Source organism: Thyridium curvatum (assembly GCF_004353045.1).
Source record: "Thyridium curvatum strain D216 chromosome Unknown NODE_11_length_606192_cov_83.229133, whole genome shotgun sequence".
Classification (NCBI taxonomy): Eukaryota; Fungi; Ascomycota; class Sordariomycetes; order Thyridiales; family Thyridiaceae; genus Thyridium; species Thyridium curvatum.
Window position 1 is genome coordinate 548,418 of NW_022156766.1, and position 18,834 is coordinate 567,251.

Genomic DNA, 18,834 nt, shown 5'->3' on the forward strand with positions numbered 1-18,834 from the left:
AATGAAGTCCCACTCTATACAAACATCGGCAATATCCATGTAGATGCAAATATGCAGAACGAATCTTGAGCTCGGGTGCATTGTTCACATCTCTTCATGTTGGAACTATATAAATCTGCTTTTTGCAACACCTATTTGCAGCACAGGAGTGTCAGTCTATTGGATATCGTATCTAGGTCGTGGCATGCTCATGCTTCTTTTCCGGTCACCTCTTTGCAGACAACTCCTCCCACTGCACACCGGCCCATTCTTCCAGGTAGCCCGCCTCTCCCTCCCCGACCCCGCGCGCCTGGCAGTCCCGCTCGCAGACGCCCACGATGATCGTGCCCCAGTCCATGCCCTCGAGCCCTTCCTCGTCGGCCTCCAGCTCGGCGATTGCGTTGGGCGTCAGCTGCACCTCGAACAGCCTGCCCGCGCCGCAGGCCGCGCACCGCGGGATGCCCCTGCTCGCGCCGACGCCGCCCTGGCCGCCGCCGGCAGCCGGCCCGAGCGCCCTGCCCACCGCGTCGTCCTTGCTGTACAGCAGGGGCTGGCCCGCAAACTCGTACCGGATGACCTGCTCCGGGTTCTGCCCCACCCTGTCGGCGAACTTCTGAAAGGTCGCGTCCATGCTCGACTCGAACACCTCCTTGTCTTCCTTGCCTCCACTCCCGCCGGACGAGCCGGCCGGGTCGTCGATATCCATGGTCGTCGTCGTGGGGACGCCGGGCATGGGCGTCGGGTCGAGCGTCTCGTACTCTGCCTCGGAGATCCAGAGCACCGGGTACGGGTTCGCTTGCGCGTCCTCCGCCGGCCAGGGCTCAGGCGGCGGGGGCGGGCCCGCCGTGGCTTGTTGCTGTGGGTTGTTGAGGTTGAGTGTCTCGGCGAAGGTCTTGGGGAGGTCTCTGACCGCGTCTTCTGTCGATTTGGCTTCGGCCTCGGCCGCGGCCGCCTTGTCGGTAGCAGGGGCAGGCTTGCTGAACGGGTTGGCTGGCGCCGCCGCCGCCGACGGCTTGGAGAACGGGTTGCCGCCTGAGCCTGGCGAAGAGAACGGGTTCGCAGACCCGGACCCGCCGCCAAACGACTTCGCGCCAAAGAGCGCGTCGCCCAGGCCGGGCCCGGCCTGCTTCTTCTCCGGCTCGGCCGGGGCCTTCTTCTCCTCCTTTGCCTGCCCAGCCGCCGCCGCAGCCTGGGCAGACACCCTCACGCCTCTCACGGCGCGTATGCTGCCCTCCTTCCTCCTACAGCTCTTGCGGCGGCAGGCAAAGACGTATATCCTCCGTTCGTGGCCGGGGAAGCGATCCGGTAGTTCGCCATTGAGCTGGAGGAGCAAGACCATGATGTCCTTGCAGACCTTGCACTTAGCCAAGGCCGCCGAGGGGGCTTTGTCCTGCTCGAGCCATTCCTATAAACAATCAGTCAGTTGTGTGAATCGCTTAAAGTGCCTTATCTAACAACTTACAGGACGACCGCCGAGGCGGCTTACAACCTCGCCTCTCGAATCTTTGTCCGCATAACCAAGGAGAACATTGGTCTCTGTGAAATCCTGGCCCTCGTCGTCCGACGAATCACTATCGTACGGTGCCATTCTGGAATATGCGTAGGCACAATGCGATAATCGTTACTGGGCAGGTCCAGAAGGTTGATGGTGGGGTCGAACTTTTTTTCCTTTATCAGTGTCAACTTCCGCAGCGGGGTGCCGATAAGGCGCATTCGTCGTGGGTACAGTACTGTAAATGGCATCCCGCTTGATGAAAAGTACCATCTACCGATCCCTCATAGGATCCGAGTCAACCGTCATATGGAGACTACGTGACCATGCAGGTAGAATAGATATTCATGTCACCTGTGTGTACGTGTGCTCCAGGGCATTCACGTGCCTTATCCTTCATCTCCACCTAATCCCATTGATCTATCATAGAGCGCCTGTTTTTGCGATTCTATTCGTACATTGGTATCATGCAAAGTCCTTACTCCCCCTGGTCTGCCCCTGGTGGGCCTTGCCTGCTCATCTGGCGTGCCTTCAACAGCTCGTCGCACAATAGCAAGTTAGAGGCGATGCCTGCGCTGGACGCAACGCAGTTCCTCAGCACGCGGAACGAGTCGTAGACACCCTCCAGAGTAGGATCCATTGGCTCTCCCGAGGTGAGGTCCAGGCCAACAACATTGCCATCGTTTAGCTCGTCCTGGAGGTTGGCAACTGCAAGGGTTGGGTTAGTATTACCCATAGTCAAAGATACGACTTCAAGAGAACTTACGGGAATCCTGAATGTCGAGACCAGCATTGGCTGCCAAAGTCTTGGGAATAATCAAGAGGGCATCAGCGAAAGCTTCAACACCCCATTTGGCCTTGCCCTTCACCGTCTTTGCGAATTCGTCGCTCTTGAGATGGGCGGCGCAAGCCACCTGGAAAGCACCAGCACCGGGGACCACACTCTTGTCCACGATCATGTTGTAAACGCTGCGCAGGCCATCCCGCACGGCGTCGGTGATCTGAGCGATGGTGTGCTGGTTGGGGCCCTTGATCATGAGGGTCACAGACTTGGGGTCCTTGACGTCCTCGACGAAGGTGAACTTCTCCTCGCCCAGCTGTTGCTCGTAGACAAGGCCAGCCCAGCCCAGGATATCGGGAGAGAGGTCCTCGACACTGTTCTGAGCGATACCGCCACAGATCAACTGCAGCCTCTCCATGTTTCGCCTCTTGGCCCGGCGGAGTGCCAGGATTCCATTCTTTGCCAGTACATCAAGCGATAGGGGATCGATGCCCTTCTGGTTGATGATTACAAAGTTCTTCTTGGGGTCGTTGCCGCAAACCTCCTTCTTCAACTCCACAATCTTCTTAAGCTTGGCATCCACAAATCTCCGCTCGCTCTCGACGAGCTTGTCACGTTGCTCTGCGCTAGAGTAGAAGAAGCTGGAGTTGATCTCGGATTTCTCGTACTCGAGGCCGACGTTGAGTGTGAGGATGTAGGCGTTTTCGACTCGCTTGGGCATATCGGGGTGCCTGGCACCGTGATCAAGGGCAAGTCCACGAATCAGCTGAGTATCCGAAGCAGTTCGGTGTTGCATCTTCATAATCTCCACCATGTGCAAGTCGGGCTTGGCCGGCGCCTGGTAGATGGCAAGAACAGCATCCACGATGTCAGGTGTAAGCCGCTCAGCCAGTGTCGCATTCAGCTTTGTGGCGAGGGATGTCCGTGCGACGGAGAGGAGAAGCTCGCGGTCGACCTCCTTCGGTAGCTTGAACTGGTCCAAGAACTAATGGCTGTTAACGCGGAGTCCATATCATTTTGGCCTGCTAGTGCCGGTATTCACCTTCAAGGCCTCATTCTTTGCGATCTCAAAACCATCAGTGATGATTCGGGGATGCAGACCCTCGGAGATGTAGCGGTCTGCCTGCTTCAGCAGCTCGCCGACCAGGAGCACGACCGACGTTGTTCCATCACCGCAAATGTCGTCCTGGGCTGTGGCTGCTCGCGCAATCATAACGGCTGTGGGGTTCTGGATTTGCATTTCGCGGAGGAGAACGTTGCCATCCTTGGTCAATTTGATCTTCAAAGGTGGTCAAGTCAGCATGGGTGGGAGAATCGTAACATTTCGAAGCCGTCGTACCTGTCCCGCGCCATCCACCAACCTGTCAACTGGTCAGCGCATGCTTTTCTCGAGTCACGGATAGCAGTATGCTTACATCTTGATAGTCCCTAGGGGGCCGAGGTTTGACTTGAGCACATCCTGCAGACCCTCGCCCGCAGAGATGTTCACTCGCAGAGCTTCACCCCGCCGCTACGGCTGGTTAGCGCTTGAAAATCAAGAAAAGGGGGACATTCTTGGGGACAAACTCTCGACTCGGCCTTCGGGTTGAGGAGCTGTGCTGCAGACATTCTCGGCTATGTGCAAAGTGTGTGTCGTTGAGTGGTCGCTGCAAGATGCTCCGTCTGGTCCAAGAATGGGCTTGATGGGGGTCTTGCCTAGCTCTGTTGAATACGTGAACTTTTTTTGTGGTAGGAGGAGCAAGGCTACAAGATTGACCCAGGGCGAGGTGGAGCTTTGGCCAATGGCAGTCCCTGATGCGGGGTACCTGAGACGGGATTGCTCAGCAGCAGCAGGTGTACTCTAGCACGAACTAACTCCAAGTACTCCCTACCATTTACTTTCGTACGTGCAATACGAAGTGCAGCACATCTGATCAGACATTACGCAAGGGCAGTCTCACATAGCACATTTGTGATTACCTCTGCCATCATTCTGACAGTGATTTCGACGGCTCAGAACTCAAAGTCATCCATTTTATTGTAATACTCGGTTCTTCGTCTCCTCCCAGAGATGAAGCTCGCTCCAAGCTTGGTAGCTGTGGCTACAGCACTCCACAGCGCCATCGCTGGAGCTGCTTCAGCGACTAGAGAGAGCAATGACCAGCTTTCTGTCCGTCAAATAGCCATCATAGGTTTGTAATTTTGTTATTTGCGTCTTATACCTCGTGCTTTGAAATACCTGTTTTTTTGTCTTATTTTCTCGTGATTCAAATTGTTTTGGCATCGAGCCATCTCATATAAAGGTTGCTTCCGCCGTACAACTTGCTCTGTCGTGTTTCGAGAAGGTTATCAGAGCTACTGCAGAGAGGCACGGAACTGATTCGCCTCAGGTGCGGGTGCCGCCGGAGCATCAACTTCGTTCCATCTACGGCAGTTTGCTCGTGAACGTGGGATACCGATCAACATCACAGTATTTGAAAAGACTGAACGCATTGGTGGCCGGACTCTCACGGTCGATGTGTACGAGGACCAGGCTCAGCCAGCCGAGCTGGGGGCGTCCATCTTCATCAAACTCAACCACATTCTCTGGAATGCAACCGAAAGGTTCAATCTACCTCTCCGAGAGCCTGAGCTCGGCGGGGATGGCATACTGGCTATCTGGGACGGTGACAAGTTCGTGTATCAGCAGGATGAGGACTCCTGGTACTGGTGGAATATCGCCAAGCTGTTCTGGAAATACGGGACGTCTCCGTATCGGACGCAAAAGCTGATGCAGAGCGTCATTGACAAGTTCTTGAAACTCTACGAGGAGCCATACTTCCCATTCCCTTCACTGTCGCTCCGTGCCCAGGAGCTGGAGCTTACTCACATCACGGGGCAGACAGGCACACAGTTTCTGTCGCAGAACAAGGTCAGTTATTCTTGCACCTTTGATGAACATCTCACTCACGAGACCAGATCTCGGAGCTGTTCTCTCACGACATCATTCAAGCAAGCACCAGGGTCAATTATGCCTCCAACCTGGCTCACATTCACGGGCTTGAGACAATGGTACGTGTCCATGATACACTGGGATTCGACTATTTCTTACGGCAGTGAGCAGGTATCCATGGCTCCCGAAGGCGCCTCGCAGGTCGCCGGGGGCAATTGGCAGATATTCAGTCATATGGTCGCTGAAAGCGGCGCTCGCATCCTTCCAAATATCTCGGTATTGGGCATTGAGCTAGCCAAGGATGACCAAACTGGAAAATACCATCTCAAAACTGCACCTACAGACTCAGTCTCCACTCCAGACTTCGAAGACACGTCCGTCTTCGACAATGTTGTCATCGCTACCCCTTTCCAGTTCAGTGGTATCAAGACCGGCGAAGGGGTATTGACGGATGCAATCGACGAGATTCCATACATCAAGCTACATGTCACTTTGTTCACATCACCATTCCGCCTCAGTGCGGCCTTCTTCAACCTCGATGCCGGAAGCCAGGTGCCTACTTCAGTCCTCACAACTCTCAGCAGCGACGACAGTCCCGATTCGGGCACCCAAGGGGCCGGCAAGGCCGGATTCTACTCGATCAGCACGCTGAAAACCGTTGTGCACCCAAGTACGGGAAAGAAGGAATTCCTGTACAAGATCTTCTCGCCTGAAAAGGTCACTGCCGAGTTCCTGAGTGCCTTGCTCGGGGTCGAAGTGGACGAGCCCTTCACGGAGAACGTTTCAAGTGAGGGCCCCGACTCTGTAAAGCCGATCTCGTGGTACTACCCACACGTCTTCTACTCATACCCCAAGGAGCTGCCTCGAGTGACGTTCCAGGACCCCGTGCTGGGCCCAGGTTTGTACTACACATCCGGCATTGAGAGCTTCATCTCTACCATGGAGACCAGTGCCTTGATGGGCATGAATGTGGCCAGGCTGATCGTGGATGATGCAAGTGCGACAAAGAAGAAGGGCGAGGGCCAGAAAATCCCCCATGCACAGGCCGAAGGAGCGCAAAGGGTTGTCTTGAAGGGCTACATGACCAGGCCGACAGTTGACCCTTACATTGTAGAGGAGTTGTGATTTATCAAGTATTGAGCCACTCTCATAAGATCCGACAATGAATGGCCCAACCTTTGACATCAAAGCAGCCAAAACAAGCGTGATTACAGGTTCCTCTAATAAACCCATTGTTTGACCAAATTGCAGCTTGTTAGTGTTGTTCATGAACTCCCTACTCCATAAAGTTCCAAGTTTGTGGTAAGCTCAATAAGTGTAACTACAAGTAATTCTCCAGGCACCCCATGCAGGGCTGGTGCCTACAAGTGCCCCCTACAAAGGCCATGATCAGCACCCATTGCTGCTGATAAGAGTCAGGGTGGCTTCATGTGACAGCTGAGACAAGGATGCATGGATGCATCCAGCCATTGGTGGCGTGGACGCAGTCGGGGGTGGCAAGTCTGTGACGAATGAGAGTGCTGAAATTCCTTGTTCTGGAGACACGCTAAAGGTAAACACGCACACCGGCCGTGGGACAACGTGCGGGCAACACAAAGCACCCAGCTCAAGGGTGTTATGACGCACGCAATCCCCCCCCGGGCCTTTATCCTCTCTTTTTTTTGTCGCCTAACAACCCGGTTGCTCACGTTCAAACCCTCCCATCATTACTTGCTCGTGGCCGCCTTCAAATATCCTGGCCACAGGCTGTGATGCAGACTTGATATTCTCGTCACTCCTTCAGATATTTCCGCATCGTTTGAGTTTACACACATTCCAACAGTACCACAACAGTCGCCGCCAAGATGTTCGTCCTGCGAAATGGTAAGTAAATAAAAGTACCCCACCAACTGAACCCCGCGAGCGAGCCTGCCGCCACCGCTGCACAGCAAACGCTGTGTCCGGCACGTTGTCTCCTTCCAGAAGCTGGTCGCGAAGTGTCGTTGAGGGGCACTGGATGTCTCTTTATTGCTCTCTCGCCTCGTTCCGGATCCGATCTCACTGCTAACAACTATCTTCTGCAGCGGCAAAACTGCTCTTCGGCTCCGGCAACCAAGAGTCCATGATCGAGCTGCCCCAGGGCCAGCTGTACCTCGTTCGACCCCTCTCACCCAAGGGCTATTCCGAGCTCATTTTCAAGGATTCTGCGGCTCGAATCCGCCGTACCGCCCAGGACTTTCACTACCAGCTAGTCGTGCAACGTGTCTACGAGGAAGGCGAAGCAGAGCTGCTTGCGGAAGAGGAAGGAGAGGATGCAGAGATCGAAGGCTTGACCGCCGAACGAGACGAAAAGACTTTCCTCCTTGACGAAGCGTTGCACTTCCGTGTGGAGAACCGAGAGGGATCTGAGAGGGTCCTGTGCTGGAGAGACCTGAGCGGCGACGCTGGCGACGTGTATGAGTTTGTCTGCGACACATCCGTCTCCCCGGCCCAAGTCGACCAGTTCCTGCTCGTTGCAAGGCAGTGCCAGTACGAACGCAAGTACCGAAAACCGCACACCACCGCGGCCGACGACGATTTCGAGCAATTCGAGTTCGACGAACAGCCCATCCCACCTGCGAGCCCCCTTCACAGCCCGACCCTCACTCGGTCTATCGAGTCGTCCGACTCGATGTTCTCTGGCAAGCACACCGCCAATACTGGCGTCAAGCGCGAGACTCATACCCAGGTGCAGGCGCAGGAGGTTACGCCTCCCAAGCCCGAGAAGAGCATGCTTCCACCCAAGGCTGCAACCCAGCCCGAGGCTACGGAGATCCTGACGGCCGAAGTTGCAGAGCTGCATTTCTTTGACTTCCCGTCAGGCTCTTTTGTCCTGCAAGACCCCTCCGTGACAGCCACGGTGACAGAAGTTGGAAAGTGGCAATACTGGCTACAAGTCGGGAGCAGCGATCGCGACTGGCTCGGCATCCCCGTGATTGCCGACATCAACCCTGTTTTCAATTTCGAATTTCTGTCCTTCATCTTCAATCAGTTCGCTGACGACGGTTCCGCCTACTCTTGGCTGCTTCGATTTAAGGACCAGGCCACTCTGGAGAGGTTCCAAGAGGGTCTGCTTCGAGCACTCTGGGAACAACTGAACGAGGTCAAATGGACAAAGGTCAAGGAACAGGACCGTGACTACGTCGCCGATGCCTTCAATGACCTGACAATGGAGGATGCTGATGAGGTCGAACCCGAGATCCAAGAAGAAGAAGAGGAGGAGGAAGAGGAGGAAGTCGATGACGATCGCGACCAGAGCGAGCACTACGACAGCGATGAAGAGGAAGATGACGTCGAGACGAAGCCCAAGGACAGCGCCACCAACAAGTCTCTCGCTGTTGGCTACAAGCACGATCGATCATTCGTGGTTCGCGGCTCTCAGATCGGCGTTTTCAAACACACGCCCAACAACAAACTGCAGTTCTCAACCAACATCTCCAAGATCGAGACACCTAAGGGCAAGCTCTTCAGTCCCAAGAAGGTCATGCTGCACAACGAGGATCGCAACATGATCCTGCAGCACGAGACCGATCCCAACAAGCTATACCGGATGGATCTAGAGTATGGCAAGGTCGTTGATGAGTGGAATGTCCACGATGACATCCCTGTTGTCACCTTTGCTCCCGAGAACAAGTTTGCGCAGATGACCCATGAGCCAACCTTCCTCGGTATCTCGAAGAACGCGCTCTACCGCATTGACCCCCGTCTGGCTGGCACTAAGCTGGTCGACTCCCAGCTGAAGCAATATGTTTCCAAGAATGACTTCTCTGCCATGGCAACAACCGAGAAGGGCTATATTGCCGTTGCCTCCAACAAGGGTGACATTCGTCTGTTTGACCGCCTCGGCATCAATGCGAAGACTCATATCCCCGCCCTGGGTGAGCCGATCATCGGCCTTGACGTATCGGCGGACGGACACTGGGTCCTCGCCACTTGCCGAACATATCTTCTCCTCATCGACGCCATGCAAAAGGCAGGCAAGAACGAGGGCAAGCTTGGCTTCGAGAAGTCTTTCGCGGCCGACTCGAAGCCCCAGCCGCGTCGTCTGGCGCTTACCCCCGAGCACGTGGCTCAGTTCGCCTACGAGACCGGCAAGGGCGTCTCCTTCACGCCGGCCAAGTTCAACACGGGCGAGGGCTCGGAGGAGACGGGCATCATCACGGCCACGGGGCCCTACGTCATCGAGTGGAGCCTCAAGAAGGTGCTCAAGGGCATCAAGGCGCCGTACATGATCAAGCGCTACACGGACGAGGTCAAGGCCGACGACTTCAAGTACGGCTCCGACAAGAACATCATCATGGCGCTGCCGCACGAGGTCAACATGGTCGACAACAAGGCGCTCAAGCGCCCCACCCGCGAGAGCATTGCCGGGACCCTCCTCGCTGGTGCCGGTGGCGGCCGGCGGAGCTCGGGTCGTATCAGCGGCCGGGCGAGCGGCCGGTACAAGCTGGGCAAGGACGACGTTGTCGACTCCCCTTATTAAGAGGTCGTGACTTCTATGAGCGATGGGGCTGAGAGCAGTGGGTGAAGGGAGATGTTCTGGATTTCTCTTCTTCTTTGTCCTTTTGTTCTTTTTTTTTTCTCCCTTCTTAACAGCGGGATTGGGAGGGACATCTGAAATAGGCACGGGTGGGTTCATGTGGCGTTGGTATACTTTCCTCCCCATACTACTTCTATACCTGCTATGGGGGCCTTTCCTTTGGACTCGATTTGAGATACCTCCGTGTTTGATCGCAGACCTGATTTTGGCTGTGCCCTTGTTCTTCACCGTTGGAGGAGTTGGTTGCTTCTGCTTCGTAGGGACCCGACCCCCTGTAGTTAGATAGCTGAGAATGGATTCCGTATCCAAAGTATGAGATCATCTTGGACGTGAACTGCACTGTGCTCTGTTATGTATGACAAGTTATTAGGATTAGAACGGCTTTTTCCGCCAGCCTGTTCACACGATACCTTGCCATATCACGGCACAAGATCAAAAACGTTTTCCATGCAATGGTCTCTTCAGGGATAGCGACTACCTAGAGCAAGGACAAACAGAAAAAAAAAGTACAAAAGGAATACAAAAAGCACCGAGTTGAGTGAGGGATCAAACAAGGAACGAACCCCCCTTCCAAAAACTTCCGTTTGCGTGCGCGTGCGTGATACCGATTACTCCGTGTGGTGCTGCATGTTCCCGACCAAAAAAAAGCCCTGTGTGATATCTCGAGAGGGCCTTCTTCTAGAATGCAAATATAGCTACCTGCAGCCTTTGTTTTTTTTTTTGTTCGTGTTGTTGTTGTCGTCGTCGTTTGATCTCCCCTCGCCATCCTTCCTCTTTTGCCTCAATCTTCCCATCGCCATCATCACAAGGACGGCTTGGTGGCGTTGAGCTCGTTGACAAAGCTCTTGCCCCACCACTGGCTGGTGTACTGGTAGACGTAGCGCTGGAGCTTCTTGTAGTTGGCCTCGCGCTGCTCGGCGGGCATGGTCAGGGCCGTCTCGATGGCCTTGGCCACGTCCTCGGTGTTCCAGGGGTTGATGATGACGGCGCCCATGAGGCTCTGGGCGGCGCCGGCGAACTCGGACAGGATGAGCACGCCGTGGCGGTCGCGCTGGGCGGCGACGTACTCGTACGAGACGAGGTTCATGCCGTCGCGCGTCGAGGTGACGAGGCAGGCGTCGGCGATGGCGTACAGGCTCGTCATCTCCTCAAAGGTGACCGAGTGGTAGAGCCAGTGGATAGGCATGTACTCGGCCGTGCCGAACTTGCCGTTGATGCGGCCCACGAGCTCGTTGGTCTCGCGCCAGAGGGCCTGGTACTCGTCGACGCCCTCGCGCGAGGGCACGGCGACCTGGATGAGGACGATCTTGCCGACCCACTCCGGGTGCTCGTTGAGGAAGAGCTCGAACGAGTGCAGCTTCTGCGGCATGCCCTTGATGTAGTCGAGGCGGTCGACGCCGACGATGACCTTGGCGCCGGCAAACTTCTTCTGCAGCTCGTCGATGCGCTCGAGCACCTTGGGGTTCTTGAAGGCGTCGTCGAACTTGGTCACGTCGATGCCGATGGGGAAGGCGCCGACGGTCACGAACCGGCCCTCGTACTCGGCGCCGTTTGGTGAGGTGTTGACACCCCTGATATATGTGTGAGGCCATGGTTAGACTTTATGAGAAAACTTCTGGTTGTGGTTTGAGGGTCTGCAACGTGTATGCATGCAAGACTTACAGTAGTCGAGAGCAACTGCTCAGGAAGTGTCTGGCATAGTCGTATGTGTGGAAACCGACGAGGTCGCACGAGAGCAGGCTCTTGAGGATGCTCTCCCGGACGTGGACGGGCATGACCCGGATGATCTCGGAGGACGGGAACGGCGTGTGGAGGAAGAAGCCGATCTTGACGCCCTTGGCAGAGGTGCCGATCTCTTCGCGCAGCATCTGCGGTAGGATGAAGTGGTGGTAGTCGTGAACCCAGATAACGTCGTTATCCTGGACATCGCGGGCCATGGTCTTGGCGAACCGGCGGTTGACCTCGACGTAGGCGTTCCAGTCGATCTCCGAATAGATGACATCGGCGGGATGGTAGTGCATCAGCGGCCATAGCTCCGAGTCTGCGTGTGAGGAAGACCAAAAAAAGTCAGCTTTGCAAGAAAAAAAAGATGCCAGACGGCAGCGCGGGGTGGTCCGTCTCTGCCCAAGGTGGGGAGGGGGGGGGAACATACTGCAGAAGCCATTGTAGTGCTTGTCCATGAGGTCGTCGTCGACAAAGACGGGGTCGGCAGAGTACTTCTTCTGCAGGTTCTCGATCATGGGGCCTCGCTCGGCCTCGGGGACCTCGAGCCCCGGCCAGCCGTACCACCTGAAGTTGACGTCCTTGGCGGCGCCCGAGATGCCGGTCACCAGGCCGCCGGAGCTCATGGCGAAGTTGTAGTTGCCATCCTCACCGCGCTTAATCGTCAGGGGCAGGCGGTTGGAGACGAGGGCGACGCGCTGCTTGCCGTCGCCGCCGGACTCGACGAGGCCGGGCATGGTGATGATGTCGTAGTATGCGTGGTTGAGGTTGACGAAATGGGGGAGCTCGCGCTTGCCGAGCTGGCCAGGTGCTTTCTGGTCGTGTTCGTCTCCGTCCTCGTCCTCGTCCTCGTCGTCGCCTTCGCTGTCGCTGTCGCTCTCAGAACCCTCGGGGTATTCGCCCGGCTTCTCGACTACAGCTGTGCCGTTGCCGCTGGGGACGTTGTGGGGGACGGTCTCGTTGTCGTTCTTGGGCTCCTCTACTTCGTTGACGCCCTCTCGTTTATCGTCGGCTTTCTCCTTCTCTTTTGCCTTTTCGATTTCCTTCTGCTTTTCCTTGTGGAGCTTGTCGAGAGTCTTGGGGACGAATTCAGCAGCAAACTTCCAGCCGCAGCCCTCGGCTACATCAGCAAAAACCAAGAGGATGACGAGCAGTGCGAGCAGAGAGCGCAGAGTGCCAGCGCCAGAGGATCTGGTGACGCGAATTGATCTCATTGTCGCAAGGTGGGGTCCCTGGCGGCCGGGCCTGAAGCTCCGACTTGCCAGTATGCGTCTACCGGGGGGGTCTCCGCCCTGCCTAGACGGGCCAAGGACAGTGAGCTCACAGGCGATCGATTCACTAGAACAGGCCTGGAGCCAACCGCTGAACTCAAACGTAACGGCCAAGCAACAACTGATCTGATCCGTGATGCGACGCAAAAATGGCAGCATTCACACAACCTCAAGCATTTCTGCTGGGCACGACAGAGTCACTCGCTCACTTATAGGGGCCGCTTTCTTCCTTACGCATTTATCTTGTTTCTTTGGTTCTGTGTTTCTGTTGTAGCAATTCACTCATTGTTGTTTGAGCCTTATCTGCCTCGGACACGGTCGACCATCTTCTGGATGGCATTTTAGACTTTCCGAAGAGCTCTTTGTTTTGAGCTTCCCTGGTCAGCATGACGTAGGTCACTCACAGCACATGGGGCACGTTCCCAAGCAGCTTGGCCCGCCGGATGCCCCTCTTTGCTGAACCAAAAGGAAAATATCGTTGTATCAGGGCAGTCGGTCGGGTATTCCCCTGCTTTCTTCCCATTGTCCGCCAGCGAATGGCATATTGCGTGACGACGATAAAGTCCCGGCTGCAGGGAGGCTGGAAAATGCCTCTCTCAAAACACCCTCACGACGACGACATTGCTCCGGATAGCCTCCCTCGCGGTCGTGTGCGCGGGTTACAGATGCTGGCCTGTACCGTGCAGAACCTTCCCGAAGCAACAGTGGCTTTCTCTCGCGGTGCAAGTTATGAATCTTTTGCATGGTGCCCTCATTGTTCCTTGGCACCAAGTTGGTGAGGTCCACCGCGCTAGACTTGGCAGCTGGGGCATCCTTGGGCCAAGCATCGGGGCGGTTGCTCAAGATCGGCATGGGCCAGAGAAGCAGAGCGAATAGGTGACGGGTCTGTGTCATAAGTGTAGGTTGGTGGTGTTTCCCTTCCTCGACATCGTGGTCTAGACCTCCGTCTTGCATCTTGAACCGGGTCTTCCCAGACTGGCAAGCCGTCTCGGCCCAACCTTGGCAAGCCATCCACATAACTTGTCACCCCGTTACTCCTTCATTCGTCCCTTTCTCGGCCCAACATGGTTGTCTCGACCCTCTGGGTACAGCCCGTAGAGTCCGATGCGTTACCTATCCTCCCCAGCCTCTCTGAAAGCCCAAGCAAGGGGACTGCAGTCCGTAGTTCGCAGGTGGATGACATTGTGCACTTTCTCCACTCCAACTGCAGCCATGCACCCGGCCCTGCTTCTCCTCTGAATATTTCCTTTTAGCCAGGTCCACGGTCTCACTATGCAGCAAACCAGGGCCAATGGTCGACCCACGCCCGTCGAGGCGCATACTACTTGCATGTAAAGTACTTGCAGCCAGTCGGCCCTTTCGTCAAGAGTGAGTTGTTATTTGGGAGTCCACCACTTGAGCACACCTCGCTTAGGGCCCTGCAAAAGCTGTAAACAACACCACAAAGCCGTGCGCTTGGTGTTACAAGTGTCTCTGATGTGCGGCAGTTCTTGCTCGATTAGATCTGTTGATTTGAACTTACCTCCATATCGTCCGGATGATAGAAGATAGTTGGTCTAATTTCAATGAAAGAGCCATAGGCATTGCGAGTTTCCAACTGAAACCAGACGTACTGAGATGTCTGTATAATGGAATCGTCCAGGTCGTAATAAGACCAATAAGTCATCGCCGCACGTGCCCTTCGATATGCTGCGCTTCTTTGCCATGTGTTATTGAAGCGATGTGCTATAATATTGATCAAAGAAGGTGACTATTATAGAACCCCGTCTCTATACACCAGGAATAGCATTCCCCGTTTTGGTGCACGAGACTGGCTCCATTGCTGCGATCCAGTGATAATAAAATCACCAAGAGATGCTTGCGGCATAGTTGCCAGCACTTATCCAAGATCAAAACTCAATGGCTTGAACACGGCTGACTGGGCAAGAAAACGTTGGTTTAGGAGAGACCACGGTTAGATTTATAATCAGTCTGAACACTGCTAAAGACTACTTCCAGGAAGTGCCTGCTCGTGCTTTCTACCATGTACCGTCCTCCTTGTCATGTCATCACAACCAGTCCTTGATTCCCCTTTTAGAAACCCTGCTTCTGGACCTGCGCCTTGGCGGCGGCGATCGTGGCGGCGGCGTTGGGGTCGACGAAGCCGCAGCCGGTCTTGCCGTTCTGGAACTCGGCGCCGATGCCGGAGCAGATGCCGACCTCGCCGCCCTGGGCGTCCTCGGCGCCGCCGGCGCAGCAGCCCTCGGAGCAGTCGGCGTCGTTGACGCAGCCGCCGGTCGTGAACTGCTTGCCGGCACCGTTGCCGACGTCACGGGCTCCGGAGGCGTTGGGGGTCAGGGCGACGGCACCCAGGGCAACTGATACACAGATGTCAGTACCAGCATACCTTTTTTTTAACAATCATGGTGGAACAGGTATGAGATTCTTACAGGCAACAACGGCGACGAGGCTAATGCGAACCATTTTGAATGAGAGTAAAAGGTTTTGGAAAAGAGATTCGATCAACGAATGTTTTGTAGTGGAAGTAATACAATGAAAGTAAGCGCACAGCGCAGATCTGAAGAAGCAGAGGTCAAAAGAGAGAATGGACGAAGGAACTGGGCTCGAGACGAGATCAATCTTCAATTTCACGTCAACCCGGATCGCTCGACGACTATTTATGCCCTTGGGCCCTTGGGTCCTTGGGGGAACCATGCCAATCCTTGGTTGCGCGTACAAAAAGCTGGCCAGGCGCTGGGGCGAAGATCTTTTCGATTTTGGCAGTTCCTGACGCGAGCCCGTCTGGATGAAACGTCGGATCAGACGAAGTCGGGATCGGATGCCGCAACTGCTGTCGCAGATCCCGTGCGCATGGTCCACGCATCGACCACTACCTAAATTATGTGCTCGAAGACTGCCAGTAGTACGACTACCCATACACGCCATACTTCTTGGCTTGACAGTCGAATGACTAGCGACGTCTCAGTCATGTGCGAGCGAGCCGTTGAGGCTCTTGTCTTGTTCGTGGGGGGGCGACTATGCCTGCGTCGTGCTTGGATAGTTGGGGGGGCGGCTTGGCGGAACCCCTTGCTGGGAGATCGGCTCAGCGATCCGACACGACGTGACGGAAATAGATTGGAGGCCTTGGATTCCGGCGACTCTTGTGTTGTCCTGGAGGAGGTTTGAAGTATTAGGAGAGATGATCTCTCACTTTTGCTGAGAACAAGGCATTCTCGACGTCACGTCCTTGCCTTTGGTCATGCAGGCAGGGATATTACCGTGGACAGCTATGACTTTCGGGAATAGATGTTTCCCTCTTTCAACCAACAGGCTATGATTAGATCGATTGTAGTTTCCGACGAAGCCATGTGGACCACGGCAACGGGGCCCGGCGGTTACTTCTCGAGACGGGAGTCAGCTTCGGCGCCGGCAGGAACGGATCGGGGCCGTGGGGGCCGGCCTTTCCTCTCGCATTGCAGGGTCTGCGCACGACAAAAGCGGGGCATCGACATCTCCCACTTTCGTATCCCCAGGCAGGCAGGCACTGTCAGCTCATCTCTGCTTACGAGCAGTCGCGCCCTCGTGATTCATTCAACATCACCGTCACGAAGGCGCAACAATGAAAGCACACGGGAAAAGCAGATGAATCACAGAACATCGTTCGTCAAACAATCATCTTAAAGCCCCACGCGCCTCACTCCGTGTGTTGGACACGCCCCCAAGCAAAGCGAGCGCCACCCTTTTCCGTCCTCACCGCCCATCATGACTGTCCCCCGCCGCTGCCAAGGCGACGTGACGTTCAACGAGATCTACAGAAATGCCTTCTCCGAGTGGCCGCGCCACATCCCCGGCTACATCTGCAAGACGCCGCCGGTAGGCCGCGGCAGCGCGCCCCGCTTCGCCCAGTGCTGCTCGGGCCCGCTCTACAACATCACGCACATCACCGGCCCTTCGGACCCGGCTTTCCCGGTCTCCTGTGCCGCCTTCTGCCAGGTGGACCCCAAGATGGACGAGACCAACAGCCGCTACCCCTTCGGCTGGTCCGAGCACTTCATGTGCCTGACCAACGGCGGCGAGGAGCCGTCCGAGTGGGAGGTAGTCTGCGGCAGCGTCTCGGTGTCCGGCATGCCGTTCCCGACCAGCTACGAGAGCACCATCAAGGGTCCCTGGCAGACCAAGAGCTACTACCGCCCCTCCGACTCTCCCGACTGGGTGACGGTCGATCCTAACAGCCCGACGACGGAGAGCGCGACTAGTACCTCTAGTTCAGGAACTCCGAAGAGCACGGCCGCAACCACGAGCGACTCGGACAGCCAGACATCGAAGTCGGTGCCGAGCAGTGCCGTTTCGTCACCAACAAGTCCCAGGACCACAAGCAACGGTGGCGGGTCATCCCAGAGCGCTCCCACAGGTCCTTCAACAACGACGGGGACGCCAAGTGCAGGGGGCAGAGGCCGCAGGTCATCGGCCTCCACAGGCCTTGTTCTAGTTTGTGGGCTGATATTATCCACTTGCATGTATCTTTGATCAAGAGTGCACTCGACAGTAACAGGTCCGACTCTGAGAACACGAGCTTCACAAGCCTTGCGTCAATCGACTCGTATTGTAATGTATATAATCATAATTATAGCTACGCTATGCTGGCTAGAACCAAAGGCTTTATTTTGACCTCCACTCGACCGGTGGCATGTGATTGGCTTGCACCTTATGTTGAGAAGAACCGAGTGATGTGGCTAAGTGTTTCATCGGTCCTTTCCATCCATGGGAAGTGGCCGCACTTCTCGAGCACGACCAGTTCTGAATCGGCGATGCCCTTCTTTGTAGCGAGTCCGTGCTCCGGGTTGCATATCGGGTCGTCGTCGGCAAAGATCATCAGGGTGTTGGCTGTCACCTTATCCAGTAATTCCTCCTGAGACTTGAGTTGCGCATATTTCCCATGCAACATCTGGTAGTTCCACAACGGGATCGAAGAGACGGAAGCTAACGGTGATTTTGATGCTACGGACGGGTCGTGATAGTACGCCGGCAGAAACCGACGATTGACCGCGGCGAACTCCTCGTCGGACAGGTCGTCCCACGAGCTCGTCAGCGCCTGGAGCGCATCCCGCATCCTCGGGTCCCGCTGCTTCGCGGCCAGCATCGCCCCCATCGACTGGCTGTCGTCGAAGCCCTCCAGCCGGTGCGTCAGCAGGATCAGCTTGCCGACCCTGCCGGGGAACCGGATGGCGTACCAGAGGGCGATCGTGCCGCCGCCGGAGTGGCCCACCAGCCGCGGGATCGTGTCGAGCTCGAGCTCCTGCCGGAGGTGCTCGACGTCCGCCGCGAGGTGCCAGCAGGTCATCTGCTCGGGCGCCGGCTTGGTCGACCTGCCGTTGCCCCTGAACTCGAGGTAGATCAGGGTGAACTTGTCTTCGAGAGCTCGGAGGCCGTCTTGAAGGTAGACCGAGCCGATGCCCCACGCTGGGGGGAGGACGACGACGGGAGGCCCGGTTCCGCGGGTGAAGTAGTGGAGAACGGAGCCTTGGCTCGTCTTGAAGACGGATTCCCGAGTCTCGGTCATGACTGCGGTGGAGGTGCGTGTTTATGGCGGTAGTATTGCATCCTGCCCGTCAACCGGCGAAGGCCAAACATGGCAGGTTTTATCTAGAATCGGGTTGCCTCCGTAAATGAGCCTTGGCATATACCTGAGAGACTTGGTTGGGGTTGGGGTTGTCGATGTAAGCCACTAGGCTGGAATCTCAACAAGATCGACTTTGCCGCACTTGCGTCGTTGAGTGTGGGGCAGCAAGTTGTTGATGCCACGTACATTGCCCAAATCGCCGAAACGGAAAAGGAGTGATACTCAAACCAGGGGTTTTATTCCGCTGGAGTTCCAATAGCTTAGCCTCCGCGCGGAGAAGCGCAGTGTTGGGCTCGGATCCGACCCTGTCGAGTTGTGGTTAATCATCAATTCCTTCTCGAGCTGAGACGCTGACTTGCTGGGCACCCCTTTGCAATCTATTGATTGTCAATCACTAGAGTCCCTTTACTCATCTGCCTTGTCCTTCAGCTGACGACCTGGTCGACTTCGACTATGGGGTCTAGGATTGCTGTCATCTTTGTGTCCAGCTACAGGACTATCTATTGCACAACGTGAGCGAG

General features: G+C 55.9%; 7 protein-coding genes across 7 annotated transcripts; 3 read left to right on the forward strand and 4 right to left on the reverse strand.

Moving 5' to 3' along the window:
• Positions 1-205: 205 nt before the first annotated feature.
• Positions 206-3,860, reverse strand: E0L32_002778 (uncharacterized protein; the record flags this gene model as incomplete). The annotated part of the gene is made up of 8 exons (XM_031137004.1): positions 206-1,384; positions 1,442-1,568; positions 1,954-2,179; positions 2,238-3,237; positions 3,295-3,531; positions 3,592-3,613; positions 3,668-3,762; positions 3,819-3,860. 8 exons carry the CDS (start codon positions 3,858-3,860, stop codon positions 206-208), a joined length of 2,928 nt encoding a protein of 975 aa, XP_030999980.1.
• Positions 3,861-4,302: 442 nt separating this feature from the next.
• On the forward strand, positions 4,303-6,288 carry E0L32_002779 (uncharacterized protein; the record flags this gene model as incomplete). Its single annotated transcript, XM_031137005.1, has 3 exons — positions 4,303-4,423; positions 4,622-5,282; positions 5,328-6,288. The coding sequence occupies 3 exons, from the start codon at positions 4,303-4,305 to the stop codon at positions 6,286-6,288; spliced, it is 1,743 nt and encodes a 580-aa protein (XP_030999981.1).
• Positions 6,289-7,007: 719 nt separating this feature from the next.
• Positions 7,008-9,664, forward strand: E0L32_002780 (uncharacterized protein; the record flags this gene model as incomplete). Its single annotated transcript, XM_031137007.1, has 2 exons — positions 7,008-7,026; positions 7,227-9,664. 2 exons carry the CDS (start codon positions 7,008-7,010, stop codon positions 9,662-9,664), a joined length of 2,457 nt encoding a protein of 818 aa, XP_030999982.1.
• Positions 9,665-10,523: 859 nt separating this feature from the next.
• E0L32_002781 (uncharacterized protein) lies at positions 10,524-12,657 on the reverse strand (the record flags this gene model as incomplete). The annotated part of the gene is made up of 3 exons (XM_031137008.1): positions 10,524-11,292; positions 11,384-11,762; positions 11,874-12,657. 3 exons carry the CDS (start codon positions 12,655-12,657, stop codon positions 10,524-10,526), a joined length of 1,932 nt encoding a protein of 643 aa, XP_030999983.1.
• A 2,130-nt stretch (positions 12,658-14,787) lies between these two features.
• E0L32_002782 (uncharacterized protein) lies at positions 14,788-15,177 on the reverse strand (the record flags this gene model as incomplete). Its single annotated transcript, XM_031137009.1, has 2 exons — positions 14,788-15,071; positions 15,144-15,177. The coding sequence occupies 2 exons, from the start codon at positions 15,175-15,177 to the stop codon at positions 14,788-14,790; spliced, it is 318 nt and encodes a 105-aa protein (XP_030999984.1).
• A 1,278-nt stretch (positions 15,178-16,455) lies between these two features.
• On the forward strand, positions 16,456-17,386 carry E0L32_002783 (uncharacterized protein; the record flags this gene model as incomplete). The annotated part of the gene is made up of 3 exons (XM_031137010.1): positions 16,456-16,911; positions 16,959-17,303; positions 17,342-17,386. 3 exons carry the CDS (start codon positions 16,456-16,458, stop codon positions 17,384-17,386), a joined length of 846 nt encoding a protein of 281 aa, XP_030999985.1.
• A 12-nt stretch (positions 17,387-17,398) lies between these two features.
• E0L32_002784 (uncharacterized protein) lies at positions 17,399-18,253 on the reverse strand (the record flags this gene model as incomplete). Its single annotated transcript, XM_031137011.1, has 1 exon — positions 17,399-18,253. One exon carries the CDS (start codon positions 18,251-18,253, stop codon positions 17,399-17,401), a length of 855 nt encoding a protein of 284 aa, XP_030999986.1.
• Between the last annotated feature and the right edge of the window lie 581 nt (positions 18,254-18,834).